Below are 15542 nucleotides of genomic sequence, written 5' to 3'. Positions count from 1 at the left end.
GTGGAGGGGGGTGCGGGGGATGGGGGATGGGGGTGGGGGCGGTGGCCACGCTGCAGTGGCCCGCCGCTAGAGGGAGTACGGGATTACCGAGGGGGTGCGGGATGCTGATGCTGAACTGGCCAAGCTGGGAGGGAAGAAGAAAGGGAGGGGAGGGGAGAATCGAGGACGGACGGCCTAGCCAGGCCAAGAATGCAATTGCCCCGGTGGTGGGAGCTGGGAGACCCCTGTGCTTGGACGGGACAGGGTCGGGGGACACGCAGGATGAGCCCCGCGACCACTGGCACATTCTTGCTGACAGGTTAGTGGCCTGCGCGCGACGTGGAGGTCCGGGGCCAACAGGCCGCCGCCTCCCCCTCCCCCGCTCGGGTTCCGGGCGCCTGAGCGCGCCCTTTGGGTACCAGCCTCTCTTTCTGTCCCGGACCCCACCGTACCCCTCCTTCAGTACACCTTGTACCCCATTTCCCCGGCCCAGCTTCTCTCTCCCCAGGCTTGACCCCTGGCCTTTTTTTTTTTTTCCTCTCCGCGCCCCCGCGGGCCCCTCCCTGCTCTGCGGGCGCAGAAATTCCATCTCCAATTCCTGTTCCCAACATCCCCCTCCCCGCCCAGCCCCAGGGTAGTCCTCTCCCGATCCCTGTAGCAAAGAGCTGGGGGTCGTTGCCTGTTTTTCTGGGGGGCCCGTTTCCCCGCGATTGGGCTCTGCGACCTCGATGCGAGCCAAAGGAAATGGGTGTCAAGCTGCGTCCCCGCTACACAAACACATCTTTTTTCCTTTTCTTGATCGTGGTAGAGAACACAAAAATATGACATTTAAAACACCGAATTTCCCCCTCTTGCTAAGTGCATTTCTCGGTGGCGGAAATCTCGGTTTTCTTCGGTTTTACGGAGCAGGGACGCGGAATCATGAAATGCTGGGAGCTAAACAGGGCATTCAGGTCAGGGTTAACCCCGGCTGGAGGCCAGAGATGCTGCCGTACCGAGTGCGCTATTTCCAGAAACCAAAACCAATTTAAAACAGCTGTGGATGCTTCCAGTGTGTTTGGCGGGCTTTGAAGGCTCCCAGCTACGGACTTTTGGTGGCGATTACGAGGTTTACACAGAGACCTTGCTTCCCTTGCAACGTTACATTTTCCTAAATCTTGTAGGGTGAATGAATGCGTTTAGTCACGGCAACCGCACGTTTAATCCTTTCCAGCGGGTTGCCGAGATTCGGCCACAAATATTTGCGTGCATTTGTACTATGAACATATATATTTTATGTCAGGGAAAATTGCAGTGGCTGATAAGACGCTAAAATTCTGATGAGGAAGGATGCTAAATAAAACCTTAACGCGGATTCCCATCTAAGCGCCTCAGTGTTAGGCGCTTGGGAAACTGACAATCTGTTGATGATCTTAGTAAAACAAGTTTAAGTTAAAAGGGAAAACCAAATTGTCTACAGCTGAGTTAGGTTTCTGAAACACAGATGAAACGCTTTCATATTTGAAGAGCAAAATTGAGCATATTTTAGTAACATTGCTACGGATTATTTTATACTTGGAATATCAATAAGAATTTGACTTATTGTCATAACAACGTTGCAGACACCGCACTTTAAAAGCGAGCCTTTCTAGGAATAAACAAAACTGTAGCCCATTTACTGAGATTTTACTTTTTATTAGAGAGAAAATGCCCACTATCCGGAATATGAATGAATGAAATGCAGCTTTTTAACAAAGACATTTCCCTAGGAAGTTGGGTAAACACAATTATACTTTTTAGAAGTGCCTTTTAATTTAATCTTTAGGATGTTCACCCTCTTCTGCAAGATAGAATAATTCCAGGATTTCTTATGCTTGGTAGAGTACTGTTCTGGTGACCGCTGTCAAATTCTTACCAGTTTTGTTTGTTTGTTTAAATTCGAAAGTTACTTCACCTAGTTAACTGAGACATTATTCTTCTAAAAATTGAGATTTAAAACCAGTATAGATGAAAAGCAGGAAAAATTAAAGTTCAAAAATCCATCTTAAGACTTTAAAAGTTTGAACAAGTTTGAACCAATTTGATTTTTTCATTTCAAAATGCTAACCAGGACTTTTTTAAAAAAACGTAATTAGTATTTTACCATAATAAAAGTAATTTCAGGTCATTGTACAAAATTCAGGAGAGAAAACCCTAGAAAACTCTAAAGAAAAGGTCACCTGTAACCTATTCACCCTGCAATAACACCAGTAAACATTATAGAGTCTGCTTTTTCAGACGTTCTCTATGCATATATAGGTAGCTATACAATAAATATTTTTCATAGGATTGCAGTTAAATACTTTCTAAAAGTTAAAAACAAGATCAAATTAATTCTCCTCGATTATTTTCTTTCCAAAGAGCCTTTAAATGTTAAATAACATTAAGTTTGGAGAGCTTTCTTTAAAGGAAATAATATTAATTAATTTTTTAATTAAAATTTTAAATGAACAACCTTAGTACATAAATATTTAAAACCAGAAAACTGAGAAGAATTTTCTCTCATCTCACTATTCTAACATATTGTAGTTTTTTATTCCTCTACATATGAAAATATTTTCACTTTGCTTAGAAATAGAATTTTCTAAGGGAAAAAACAGCATCAATATATAAGTAATTTAGATAAAACCTTTTTGTTATCCAAAAAACAAAACAATACTAAAAATAAAACAGAAAGATAACATTAATAGAGCAATACTTTAGGTAACATTTTTGTGTTGTCTAGAACAACAAACATTTTCAAAACCAAAACCAAAACCAACTTAACAGATAAGAACTTTAAACATATTTTGGATATTTAATATCTATGTGAATTTTGGATTTTCTCAGATATTTATTTCTGGTGTTGACTATTTCTGCCCATTTTGCACAGGGTTGCATATACAGCAAAGAGGAGTTAATGTGTATTATTTATTTTATCAAATAATAACTGGGCTTCATATTTAGACATTTTATCTATTTTTATGAGAATTTGCTGTAGATCTATGAAGCTGTTGATTTAACACCTATATTTAACTTCTAGTATGGTAAGAAAATTGTATTTCAAAACAAAGTGGGATTTTCACTTGTTAGATAATAACTAGACTTTCTCTTTGGACATTTTACCCATTTAATGAAAATTTGCCATGTATTTATAAAGCTGTTGAATTTACCTTATGTATTTAGCTTAAGTTCTAGGGTTTTAGAAAACGATTTCAAAACAAACTGGAATTTTCACTTGTAAAATAGTAATTGTACTTTCTATTTGGACATTTTATCCCTTTTTAATGACAATTTGCTATAGATCTATGCATCCGCTGACTTACCACATATATTTGGCTTAATTTCTAATATAGAGAGAATATATTTCTAAGCAAAGTAAAATTTTCAGTTGTCAAATAATAACTGGACTTTCTATTTGGACACCTTATTCATTTTTAATGACAATTGCTATGGATTTACGAACCTGCTGACTTACCACCTGTATTTGGCTTAAGTTCTGGTATGGTAGGGAAAATTTATTTCTAAGCAAAGTACAATTTCCAGTTGTCAAAGAGTAAGTGGACTTTGTATTGAACATTTTATCCATTTTTACAACAGTTTGCCATAAATCTAAAAGCTGTTGATTTGCTTCATGTATTTTACTTATCCTATAGTATGGTGGATAAATTGCATTTCTAAGCAAAGTGGCATTTTCACTTGTCTCACAGACATTGAAAATAAGGGACAACACCAGAAAAAACTGGTTAGCGACAACCTCAAAGAAATAAAGATAACATGTATCCAGTTTCTAACACTAGTTTTCCACTGGTGAAAATCATGCAGTACACAAAATATTGAAGTAGTGAAAAAATCCTGACTTGTTAAAAAAAATTCCCAAGTCAAATATTCAGATTGTTTCTGATTCTAATAAGTGCAGTATTTATAGATCACATTTTCTCCAAAATACCCAGCCACCTTCTTCCTTTTTCTTTTTTGCTAATTATCCATAATCTACCCAAATCCTTTCCTTAAAACTTACCCTTCCATATTCTGTAAACACCTAAATGCATATTCTAACATTTATTTCCTACCTCCAGTGTAAAAAAATGACTCTAGGGGAATTGATGATATGGGTCTGTGTTCGTTAGAAATTCTTGGGCTGGAGGGGAGATCGCTTAGTCCATAGCTTCACAGAAATATCAATATGATGGCTGTTTTCTTTCTATCCCTCTCAACCTCCCCAGCAGAGACAGACAGACAGACAGATGTGAGGAGCATACATAGACTAACGCACACTCCATTCAGGCTTTTTCTAAACTTCGGAATCCAGTTCTCCAGTCTGTTAACTCCCTGATTTCCAGAAATATTAAGCCTAAAGTAGCAGTACGAGAAACAAAAAAAATAAAATAAAATAAAGAAGAAAAAGCCAATGTTTCTAGGTATCAACAAGTCTTTTCAAGTGAATATGTTTCTGATTCAAGTTTTCAGGTTGATAGGATCAGATAGAGTCTCAATGCTCTTAAATGCTATTTCACATGGATTGCTTCCAAGCCAAATTCTCTCTTCATAATTCCCAGTGTTTTAAATTCTGTAACCGTATTAAAGACAGTATTAAGTAAAAAACAAATCTCCAGTTTCCACAGACTGACTCTGGAACAACCATTTCCATTGATGTTGTATCCCTTCTAGTCTTTGTTCTGTGTACATAAATATTTGTATATAATTATAATTTTAATATGTATAGATTTCTTACACTTTGTTTTGAAAGATAAGTTAATCCTGCTTTCTGCAAAGCATTTGTCAAGAATGCAGGATGCTCTTGTGTATGAGGTGGTGTGCAGATTAATTAGCAGTATTGCTGTGTGAGCGGGAGGCAGACTGAACCAGCACCGGCGAGGTGTATACGTTCTTGGGTTTGCGTCAGGGTATCGTCCCTGGTTAAGGATCATAAGCCTTTGCCCTGAGTTTTGTCTTCCTCAGCATTTGTATGAATGACTTTGATGAAGATCTAAGAGGCTTGCTTTAAAATCCATGGATGAATTGAAAAGGGATAGCTGTTAGAAATAGGTAACAATTTAGAGTTAACATGGTTTTTAAGTGGGCTGCAATGCTGTGCTGAAAGCAAAAAATATTTTATAGTAGTAAATGCATCATAATTCATTGGTATGGAAGTATGGAGATGACTTTGTATGGTGGCAGTTCTTTAGGAAAATGAAGGTTAATATGAACCAGTGGCATGATATGGTTGCAAAAGAAAAAAAAATTAGTTAGGTTCTGGTAGTAGTATAGTGTCCATATGTCACAAAAATTAATAGTACCCTGCTCTAATCAACCACATCTGTAGTATTGTGTCCATTTCTGGCTGTCACATTTAAAGAGAGATTTTGACAAATTAGACAACTTCCAGAGCAGTCCATGGGGATGTTGAAGGGTCTGGCAATCCTGTCATAGGAGGTATCCTCACAGGGTCTGGAAGTGTTTAACTTGAGAAGACTAAACAGTCAACATGAACTCTCTGATGTTTGCTTCGGAAAGTAGAACTAGCATCGGTGGGTTAAAGGTACAGATAGATTTCAACATGAGGCCTTCCTAACATTGCAGCTCAACAAAACAATCAACTTTATTTATTCTGTTCTTTAAATATCAGAAATATTCACCTTTCTTGCAATGAATATTTAACTTGAAGACCTTGATAACATTTTAGTGTAGACCTGAAAGATAATTGTGAGGAGAACATTTTATTTTTTTTGATAAACTGTCTAAATAGCCCTATGTGTTGCAAGTTCATTTCTTACAACTTGAAAATAGCTGCAACAGGGTAATTTAACACACACCCTCCTATCTCTCCCATTCTGTTTCAAACATGAAAACCTGAGAAGGAGATGAAAGATTCCTTTTCCCCCTGCAAAGTGTCTTAATTTGCTTAATTTGCTTCCTAGAATTACTCTTTCCTGGAATTTCTTGCTCTGTCCAAGCAGGCTACTGGGGTTGAGTGGCCGTGGATGCCGAGGGTACCTAGGGCTAGAGGGGGCAGGCTGGCTGCTGGAGCTCAGCTGCTTCTTCTCCAGAGGGAAATAGGGTCCCTTCTGCAACCTCCCCTCCCTTGTGATGTATCTCCCTACAAAAGTTAACAGTTACAATTTTTAGCTTTTACATAGCAAAATAAAATATTTTAATCAAATGTTTTTAACTTCTGTCTGTTTCAGGTTAGCCTGGTTTCTGCCTGGCTGAAGGGCACATTCTTAGTGTCTCAAACATGTCTTGAGGCAGATTTTTCTTTCCTGTATGGTGATCTGCCTATTGATTGTTTATTTTGGTTAGTATATCAAACTTTGAAAATATGATTTCTTAAAATGAATTTGTGGATTATATAGGGCTTCCTTACAGGACCCCTTTTGTGAGTAGTTTCGGATTCTACAAAAGCTATTTTTATACCCTGGAGTTATTAGTTCTTGCAAACTAAGAAGTCCAATGAGAGAGGTGAAGAAATGATAGAAAAATTCTTCTGTCATATTTTCTAACTTTTCCCTGCAGCTTTCACTTCTGCCTCACACTTAGAACTTTCTCCTCCACTCCAGTTGTTAGGTCAGAAATGCAGTCACTTTCACTCTGACTGTATGAAGTATATTTCTAATGTTGAACAACTTTCTCTTTTCCTTATTCTCTCTTTCATAGAAGGGCCCCATGCACTTTTGTGGGATTGTAATAATGCAAACAGCAATTTGAGATGGCTTGCATCCCTGTTGTTGAAGATGCCACGGGCGTTCTTGGGCTGAGTTCATATTTCCAAGACAGAAAAGCTCAAAGATGAGTTTCTGGCTTGTCAACGCTCAGCTGATCTACAGGCGGCTACTTGTAATTCCTTGAATGCAGTGCTTGCTTGCTCTGGCTCTGGCTCCCCTGCTTTGGAAGTAATAATCCCCAGTGTCTACATTTTAAAACTTAAAGATGTTACCTTGGGAAATAAATAGGTAGCCTCAAAACATTAGTTGCTGGCATGATTATTGTTATATTCTTGGAAACAATATGTTAGTAAAAGCTACAGTGCTGTTTTCTTCTTCGGTCACTCTTTGGTAGAATTTTATTTTATTTTTTGTATCTTCATGTAAGAATTTTTATGCAATGTTTATGCAATAGCAGTTTAAGTGCATTTTATTATTTAAAAACCACTCATGTTTAGCACATTTCACTTTGTATCTAATTGTCTTAGACTAATCAATTTTTTGGAATAGATCTTTGGCATCCTGTACCACGGGAATCGCCATGGTATCTGTTGTGACATGTACGCAGACTCTTTTCTGATAAATGAAGCCGCTCATTTAAAAAATGTATAGGAGTTAGGCAGCTCTGGTATGAATTCTTTCCCATTCTTTAGCTTTTCACTTCCTTATCTGATCACCACTTTGATTATTATGGAGATTTGGGGTTCGCTGCAAATTTGAAAGAAGGGATCACAGTAATTTTCTTACAGCAGTTAAAGTGGAATATTTGTTACCTATTTCTTCAGCAGTATGCATGGAAGTATAGTTACTCTTTTACCTTGGAAAGCAAAATAAGAGAAAAAATAGCCCTGAGGTTTTTTGTTTCTCCTTCTTAGCAAATTCATGTTTCTTGCTGTGTAGTAAAATGACATTGGCTTTTCTCTTCTATGAAATAGTTAATCAGTGTAGCACTTTTAACATCTTTCATTTTCTGTAGTTACTGGGTTCATTCTCATGAAAGACCAGTACTGCTGAAGTAGAAACAGAACAGATGACTACACGTGCTTATCAGAATTTGAAATGTACAGTATTATTTTTCATCTAACCGTTTTACTGCTAGAAGTCTAGCTTAGAGATATAATGGTGAAGGTGCTTCAAAGATACAGATAAGGATTTTTATTATAGTGTTGATAATCATAATAAGAAAACTAGAAAAAATCCTGGTCATCTTTACTAATTAGTAATTCTTTTTTTTTTTTTTTTTTTTTGGAGACAGAGTTTTTTTTGTTCTTGTTGCCCAGGCTGGAGTACAATGATGAGGTCTTGGCTCACTGCAACCTCCGCCTCCCAGGTTCAAGTGATTCTCCTGCCTCAGCCTCCCAAATAGCTGGGATTACAGGCACCCGCCACCAGGCCCAGCTAACTTTTTTGTATTTTTAGTAAAGACGGAGTTTCACCACGTTTGACCAGGCTGGTCTTGAACTCCTGACCTCCGGTGGTCCTCCCACCTCAGCCTCCCAGAGTGTTGGGATTACAGGTGTGAGCCACCACACCTGGCCAGTAATTCCTTTATTCATTCATTTTTTTGAGTGTTGACTAGTTTTGAGACCCCATGCTGGATGCTAGGGAATACACAGCTCGGCTATCGTGGAACTTTTTACACTAGTGGGGTTGACAAAGAACAGGGTTTTTTTCAAGATTATTTGATTAATCAAACAATTACACATATAAATGTGCCCTTAAAACTATGGTAATTGCTATGAACCTGACTAGAACTTGTAAGTAGAGGATTTGGCCAGATAGGGGGTTTAAGGAAGGCTTTTCCAAGGAAGTACTCAGATCTTAAGGATGAGTAAATATTAGTAAGGAGGGACGGTATATATGAGGTAAAAGGAAGACCTCTGTAGAGGCCCTGGGGCAGGTTGAATATGGTAAACAGAAAGTGCTAAAAGAAGTCCAGTGGAGTTGGAGCAGGAAAAGGGTGAGCACAATGTTAAATGAGGCTAGACAGGAGGTCAGGGAACAAATTTTGCAGGACCTGGTAGACAACCTTAAAGGATTTAATCTTTATACTAAGAGCAATGGGAAAATCTTTGCAGGGATTTAACCAGGACATGATCAGATCTGCATTTCAAAAAGAGCACTTTAGCTGTTTGTGAGGAAAAGGTTGGAGGGGTCAGAATAGCTTGCAGCAGACTAGTTAGCTCCTTTAGTAATTGAGGATAGAGTTGATGACCTTGTGGGCTAGCGTGGTGATGGGGAGATGAAGATAGGAGGGATATTTTAGGGGGTAAAAACCAACAGAAGTGAGTGTTGCATTGAATTTGGTGCTAAGTTTGTCGGGAGGAGATTTCAAGGATGATTTCCAGATTTCTGTCATCTACATGACGACAGATGGTGGTGCCACACACAGGATGAAGAAGGCTGGAATAGGATCAGTTTTTAAGGGAAAGAGTATGGGTCCTAGTTTGGACAAGCTTAGTTTGAGGTGATGATAAATAAATTATGATTGAGACACATAGCAGAAAATGATGTAGCCTTAAAATGTGCTATCATGTAAACATGTTCAAGATATATTCTAAGTGAAAAAATGTGATCATATTATGCAAAAAAGAGCACGGTATGTGTTTTTGTGTGTACACACATAGAATATGGAAAGACACGAGGACGATTAAGGGTAGATACGCTAGGCAGTGACATTGGTGGGATGGCAACAGGGATATGAGAGGGAACATTTATATTTTGTACCCTCCTGGTTATACTATTGGAAAGTATAGTACAATGAGAATGTATGGATTTTTATAATTAAGGAAATTAATAACAATTTAAAGCAAACATACAATATAAGAATATTTCTTTTTTAGAGGTTACTTAGTTGGAAAGAGCATGTGAGCATTGTTATATTTTTTATTGTGAACAGAAATTTTTCCTGCAGCTTTACGTCCCTAACCCAATAGCTCATACACTTGGCTTTTTAATCCTTTTCCACTAGATTGCACTATTACACTAGATTTTATAGTGCCTGTATACTGTTTTGTATTCTGCTTTTCACTAATTTTATTATTTTCACAATAGTCCAACATTGTGCAAGTGAGGACATTAAATTGTAATGGTGCATATAACTGTTGCTTATATGCATTGTTTTTGTTAAAGTTTCCACTGGTGTTCCTGTTTCATCTGAGATATATAGTTCTGTTCCCATGAGTGGAAACCCAAACTTATCTTCTCAGGCTATTTGAGCAAAGGAGCAGAAAATACCAAGAGAAGTGATTAACCTTCTCTTCTCCATTAACTATTCTGTCAAACCAAAACTTCTTATATTGAACGTTTAACTTTCCACTCAATTTTGATATTGTGTTTAATGCAGTTGAGTCTTGCTCACACATAACTTTTTGCTTTTGCTGCATTGCTTCCTCTGAATAAATATCTAAAAGCTTATGAGAGTCAGAATATAAATATCGATGTAATTCATTTCTTACTACATCAGGCTTCCCTCAAAAGGGTTAAACTGCAGCCCTCAACTTGGCTAAGTGCAGAGAATGAGGACTGGCTGAGAAGCCATCTTTTTAGTCCTTGGACAACCAATGTAGTGGAGTTTGGTATGGCTGTCGCCTCTTCTGAGTAGCCTCTACAGTTGACTCTACTATATATTTCTATAGAATATCATTTTTCATATGTGTCATGATTGTGGAAAAAAATGAGAGTGTAGTATTATTATATAATGCCACCTGTAGTGATGATAGTTTTTTTTCATTTGAAGATATATTTTTAAAAACGATTGTATTTAAAGAAATCCAAAATTTTCTTCAAATTAGTTGAAGAGTAAATGTAATAATAGTTTTCATTTTTGGGGGACATCATTATATGCTAGGCATTCTTCTAAAGTTCTTAAATACATTATGTCATTTAATACTCAACAGTATGTCACTGATATGGGTACTATTCTATTCCAGATGAGGCACAGAAACATTGAGTAGCTTGCCCAATGGACAAAAATTAGGATTTGAACCCAGACACTGTCTGTAAAGACTGATGTTAAACACTACCTTTCTGTACTACAGTTTTATTTCACTCTAAAGTCTCTTATATCTAATTTTTTTAGCTTCTTCTGGCATTCTTCATTTAAAGCCTTGCTGTAACATTTCTTTTAGGATTATCTTTTCCCAACTCCTTTTAGAGGTTGGGGTAAACAGTCCTCCTCAGTAAAGCCATTTTTTCCCCCATAGGTTCCAAAACTTAAAGCTTTCTTCTTTCAACAAATTGTTTTTGTTCTTGTTTTGGTGCCCATAGTGCATGAGATTAATTTCCACTGCACAGCAGTAGCATAGTAATGGTGATGGGAACTTTGGCTTTCTATATGAAAAAATATATATAAATAAAAATGTGTATATAATTTTGTGTAAGTGACTGCACAACAAAATCACCTAACAATGCATTTCTCAAAAAGTATCTCCATTATTAAGCAATGCATGACTGTATTTGGGGGTAGTATTGATGTGTTCATGACATAGACTTTGCAGTCAGCCACAAAATGGGTTAAAAATTCAACTCTGCCACTTAGTAAACATAAGACCTGGGGTGAGTTAACATAATTTTCTTAAACTTGGTAGTCTCATTGTAAAATAGAGTGAATACTGCCTACTTCACATAGTCATTGTAAGGATTACATTAGTTAATATGTGTACAACCCTTGGTGTAGTATCCAGCACTTAGTATTTAAGACATTGTAGCTAAAGAAAAGTAATGGCCAACTTACATTTTTTAGAGAGAAAAATGTAAAAATAATGTTTTGATGTAGGAAACAATTTTAAAAGAAATGAGGAGAATTGCATAAAAGAAGGGAAGAGAAAATTGTAGAGGGTCAGGGAGCAGCGTAACAACTTGGATGGGGATGGTAAGAGAAGGGAAGGGATGCCAGACACGTGAGCTATACAACCAACTTCTGAAAACAAAGTCTTCCATCCCCCTTACAGTGGAATATGAAAGAGACAAATGAAGTAGTGGACAGAGAAAGACTTGACAGTTTGCTTTTAAGGTGAGTATGATAATCAGATTAAATTTCATTTGGCATATCCGGCTGTTTACTTGGACAGTGATGTCTGAATAAGTTATTATTTATTATTTCCATTCCTTGATATTCTGATTAGCTCATCAGCAATCAGTCACTATTCACAGCTCTTCAATTACTTTTATTAAATAGCAATCCTCTCCTCCCCCAGTCAGCAAATTATTCAGGTTTGGGAAACAGTAATATCTCTTCAGAGAGTGCTTGCCCCAGGCCAGATGAAATGTAGTCATGCCGCTACAAGACTCAAAATGAATCATGGAATCTTAAGACAAACTTTAACTGTCATATGGTTTCTAGGGAAGGTGAAGGCATGCCAGCCACCTTTGGATTAATTTAGGCTTTGATGATTTTGAAGGGGGAACATTGAAAAGATGATTAAATTATGTACAGTGATATCCTGGCTAATTGTGTGAATGCCTTCTTAGCTTGGGCTTTGTAAATGCAAGATGCATATGATGTTTTGTTTTTGTGTTTATGAACTAGAGTAAAACTCACACCCAGATATAATTGTAATGTAGATTACCATGAACCTGGTGAGCACAGTGGCGTTCTCTTCCTTTTAAGATTCCTGAGGATAGTCCAGTGTCTTTGGAGGAAGTCCAAGAACCAGTCTCTACAAGGTTGACATATCTTTACACATTAGATTTAATCTTGAAAAGTTGTAGGTAGGATAAATATTTTAAATATTGAGTCATATTTTTCCGTCCTAGAGAAATCCATTCTCACATAAAAAAATGCATTGGTCCTTTTCTAATGAAAATTAAACTTTAAAATACTAGCCTTTTTCAATGAGTATTCTGTACTTGTCAATGTACAGAATACAATACTTTTCTATACAAGAAGTTAGTCAAGTGGATCCATGATATTGGACACACAATTAAAAATAAATAGTTATTTCCCTATTATTAAAGTTTCTCCCTCAATATGTGGGACTTGGTTTAAGCACATCATTCATGGCATCGTGTCTTGCCTTTAGTGATATTGCCTGGGGAGTAGAGCCATAAAACATTGTCCTTTTATTGGGATTTATTGGACTTCAGTCTTCTGTGGTCAAAGTAGGACTTCATCTGGATCAATACAAACTTTTAAAAAATGAATGTGTTCAAAAGCAGTGCTGGCCTTGAAATACAGCAATATCTGTGTGTTGTGTTTAAACTATTCTACCCTGCCTCTCTGTTTAAACAATTGAGACACCAATTCAATTTGCTTTTTGAATCCTGTAAAAGCCAACTAGACTGCCCTTATGCAGGACCTGGAAAGTATGAGCAGTGATGCATTGATTCACTAGCCAAGGACATGTAGTGGTGTTAAATCTTATGCTGGGTTAGTAGGATTCTAAAAGCAAGAGTGTAAGAAAAAATTCCATAGACCTAAAATTATCCTAGTAAATCCTTTAAATAGCCCATAAGGTATAATATGTGTAATTTTGTATATAAAACTCTGAACAATAATTCTTATGCACAACATAGTCTGAGAACCACTGAGCTAGAATAAAGGAAGGAACAAAAGAGAAGCTGCCTGGGCACTCACCCCATTCTTTCTTTATGGTAACTACCCAGTTCATGGAGAAATGGAGAGTTCTATAGAGTGTCTGCTTGCCTGCAGGATTTACTTCATTATGCTTTAAGATTAAGCCCCTATAATCTTCAGACACATTAATAGATGATTTGGTTTTGTAAGGATTGAATTAGACAGTATATGTGAAAGTACCTTGCTCAGGAGCTGGTGATGGGAAGCAGTTAAATCTAAACGTTGCTTGTCATATCCACAAATACATTGTTCTTTGGAACATTGTAGAGAAGAATTTGGCCACCTGCTTCTTGTCCTTCTAGTTGGGATATTCCACTATCCAGCAAGGTCTTGCATGTTTTTACAAATTGGTTGTATCTGTAAATCAGTTGGAGGTTGGAATGGGTAGGGTGTTCAGGTAATAGTTTATATTTCTTTGGGTTCTGTAATGGCTCCTCTGTCTTCTAGAGTTCACAGTTTTGTATGTGAATTACCTGACGGAATTGTGTAACCCATCTACCTAGACTCTCCATGGTGGAGTCATGAATATGTGTTTTAGAATTTTTTACTATGTATATTTTGGGGGTACATGTGAATATGTATTTTGGGGGAGCTGCCTACGTGCTTCCTATGTAACCAGCATGTTGCTTTTGGAACATAGCCATCAGGAAAACCCTGGGGGTGGAGTATTTTGCCACAAGAGACTATTAGCATTTCTGATCCTGTTTTAGCTTAAATTATTGGGAAATGCCTCCTGTATTATTCATCTGGATTTAAAAATACATAACTTCCATTATTAAATAAGCTATTTATTAGAGAAATTCATAAGATTGGTCATTTAGTAGATAAAATTAATATTCTTAATTTGACATATATTTTAAATTGAATACAAATTCAGTAGCTTATTTTGGGGGGTGCTGTGGATTTTGATTTGTACTCCTAGGTGTCACTGACATGATCACCTGAGGTTTTGTTTGTTTTTAATAACCTGGGTTTAACAACTTTTTAAAATTTTAATTATGGATATGTAATAGTTGTACATATATAAAGGGTGCCTGTGACATTTTGATACAAGCATACAATGTGTAATGATTAAATCAGTAACCTCGGTTTTAGCCGGTTGCAGTGGTCCCAGTAATGGTTGTAGTCCTAGCTACTTGGGAAGCTGAGGTAGGATGATTGATTACTTGAGCCCAGGAGTTCTACTCCAGCCTGGGCAACATAGTGGACCCCATCTCTAAAAACACTACTACTACTACTACTACTAATAATAATCTGGGTTTTGAATTGTATTCTTTTCTCATTTTGAAGGGTTGGATTTTTCATAATTTAGTTTAAGTTCAGATTTTTACTGAAAATTCAGTTTGAAAAGGAAATATGCCTTTTACTTCTGATTTATTAAGGTGGGGAGCTCTTTTAAAGTTAAGTTTGCTATACCCCACTAACTGTTGCTGTCTTCACTTTCCTTTCCTTTTCTCATGCCCAAAGTATTTTCCTTACTTCCACATGCTTGGTCCTACCCATTCTACCTTTTCTTGGATTGTATCTTATCAGTTATGCTCCTGTTCTTTATCCTTAATCTCTTCCCCCCTTACATCTTTTCCTCTATTTAAATACAAAATATGTCATCCCTACTAAAATAACCAACCTTCTGTCCACCTTGCTACTCTTCAGTCTATCATTTGATCTTTTTCTTCCCTATTCTGACCAGTGTTCTTGAAAGATTAACTGTAATTTCTGCATCTACATCTTGACCTTTTGCAGTTTGGCTTCTACTCTCACCACTTTATCAGAACTCCACTTTCAAGGAGTCACCAGTAACTTCTCACTTTTCAAATCTAGCAGTCTTTTCTAAGCTCTCATCCTCTTTGACCTTTTTGCAGTAAGTGAGGATGTTGATCACACTCTCCTTCTTGACATCTCTCTTCTGTTGGCTTATGTTACTCTTCAGACTTCATTTTTCAACCTCTGTGACTGCTTCTCTCTTCTTTCTTTGCTGAATCATCCTCTGCTTTTGATATGTTAATGTATTTATTAACATGTTGTTTTGCTTTTGCTGTCCCTCTTACCTTTTGAGCATTCTTTCTTACTGCATTTCAGGTCCAGAAGTTAGGACAGGCCGGGTGCAGTGGCCCACACCTGTAATCCCAGCACTTTGGCAGGCCGAGGTAGGCAGATCACCTGAGGCCTGGAGTTCGAGACCAGCCTGCCCAACATGGTGAAACCCCATCTCTACCAAAAATACAAAAATTAGCCAGGCATGGTGGTGCACGCCTGTAGTCCCAGCTACTCCAGAGGTTGAGGCT

The 15542-nt window shown here is 37.4% G+C and overlaps 1 protein-coding gene across 12 annotated transcripts in view; it reads left to right on the top strand.

The window, feature by feature from the left end:
• Positions 1-14: 14 nt before the first annotated feature.
• SGCE (sarcoglycan epsilon) overlaps positions 15-15542 on the top strand; it is a 70985-nt gene continuing 55457 nt past the window's right edge. For 3 of the 12 annotated variants that reach the window (XM_016957777.3, XM_001169205.4, XM_009453641.3), the window contains exon 1: positions 80-298. In XM_016957777.3, coding sequence (XP_016813266.1) covers positions 190-298 — 109 coding nt within the window. In that variant the 5' untranslated portion in view covers positions 80-189. Of the gene's footprint in view, positions 299-15542 lie in introns of all 12 variants that reach the window. The other 9 variants (XM_001169282.4, XM_009453639.2, XM_063815442.1 and 6 more) reach the window with 6 other exon arrangements.

The sequence above is a fragment of the Pan troglodytes genome, chromosome 6 (genome assembly GCF_028858775.2).
Source record: "Pan troglodytes isolate AG18354 chromosome 6, NHGRI_mPanTro3-v2.0_pri, whole genome shotgun sequence".
NCBI classification, from domain to species: domain Eukaryota; kingdom Metazoa; phylum Chordata; class Mammalia; order Primates; family Hominidae; genus Pan; species Pan troglodytes.
This window is presented reverse-complemented; position numbering and strand designations above follow the sequence as displayed.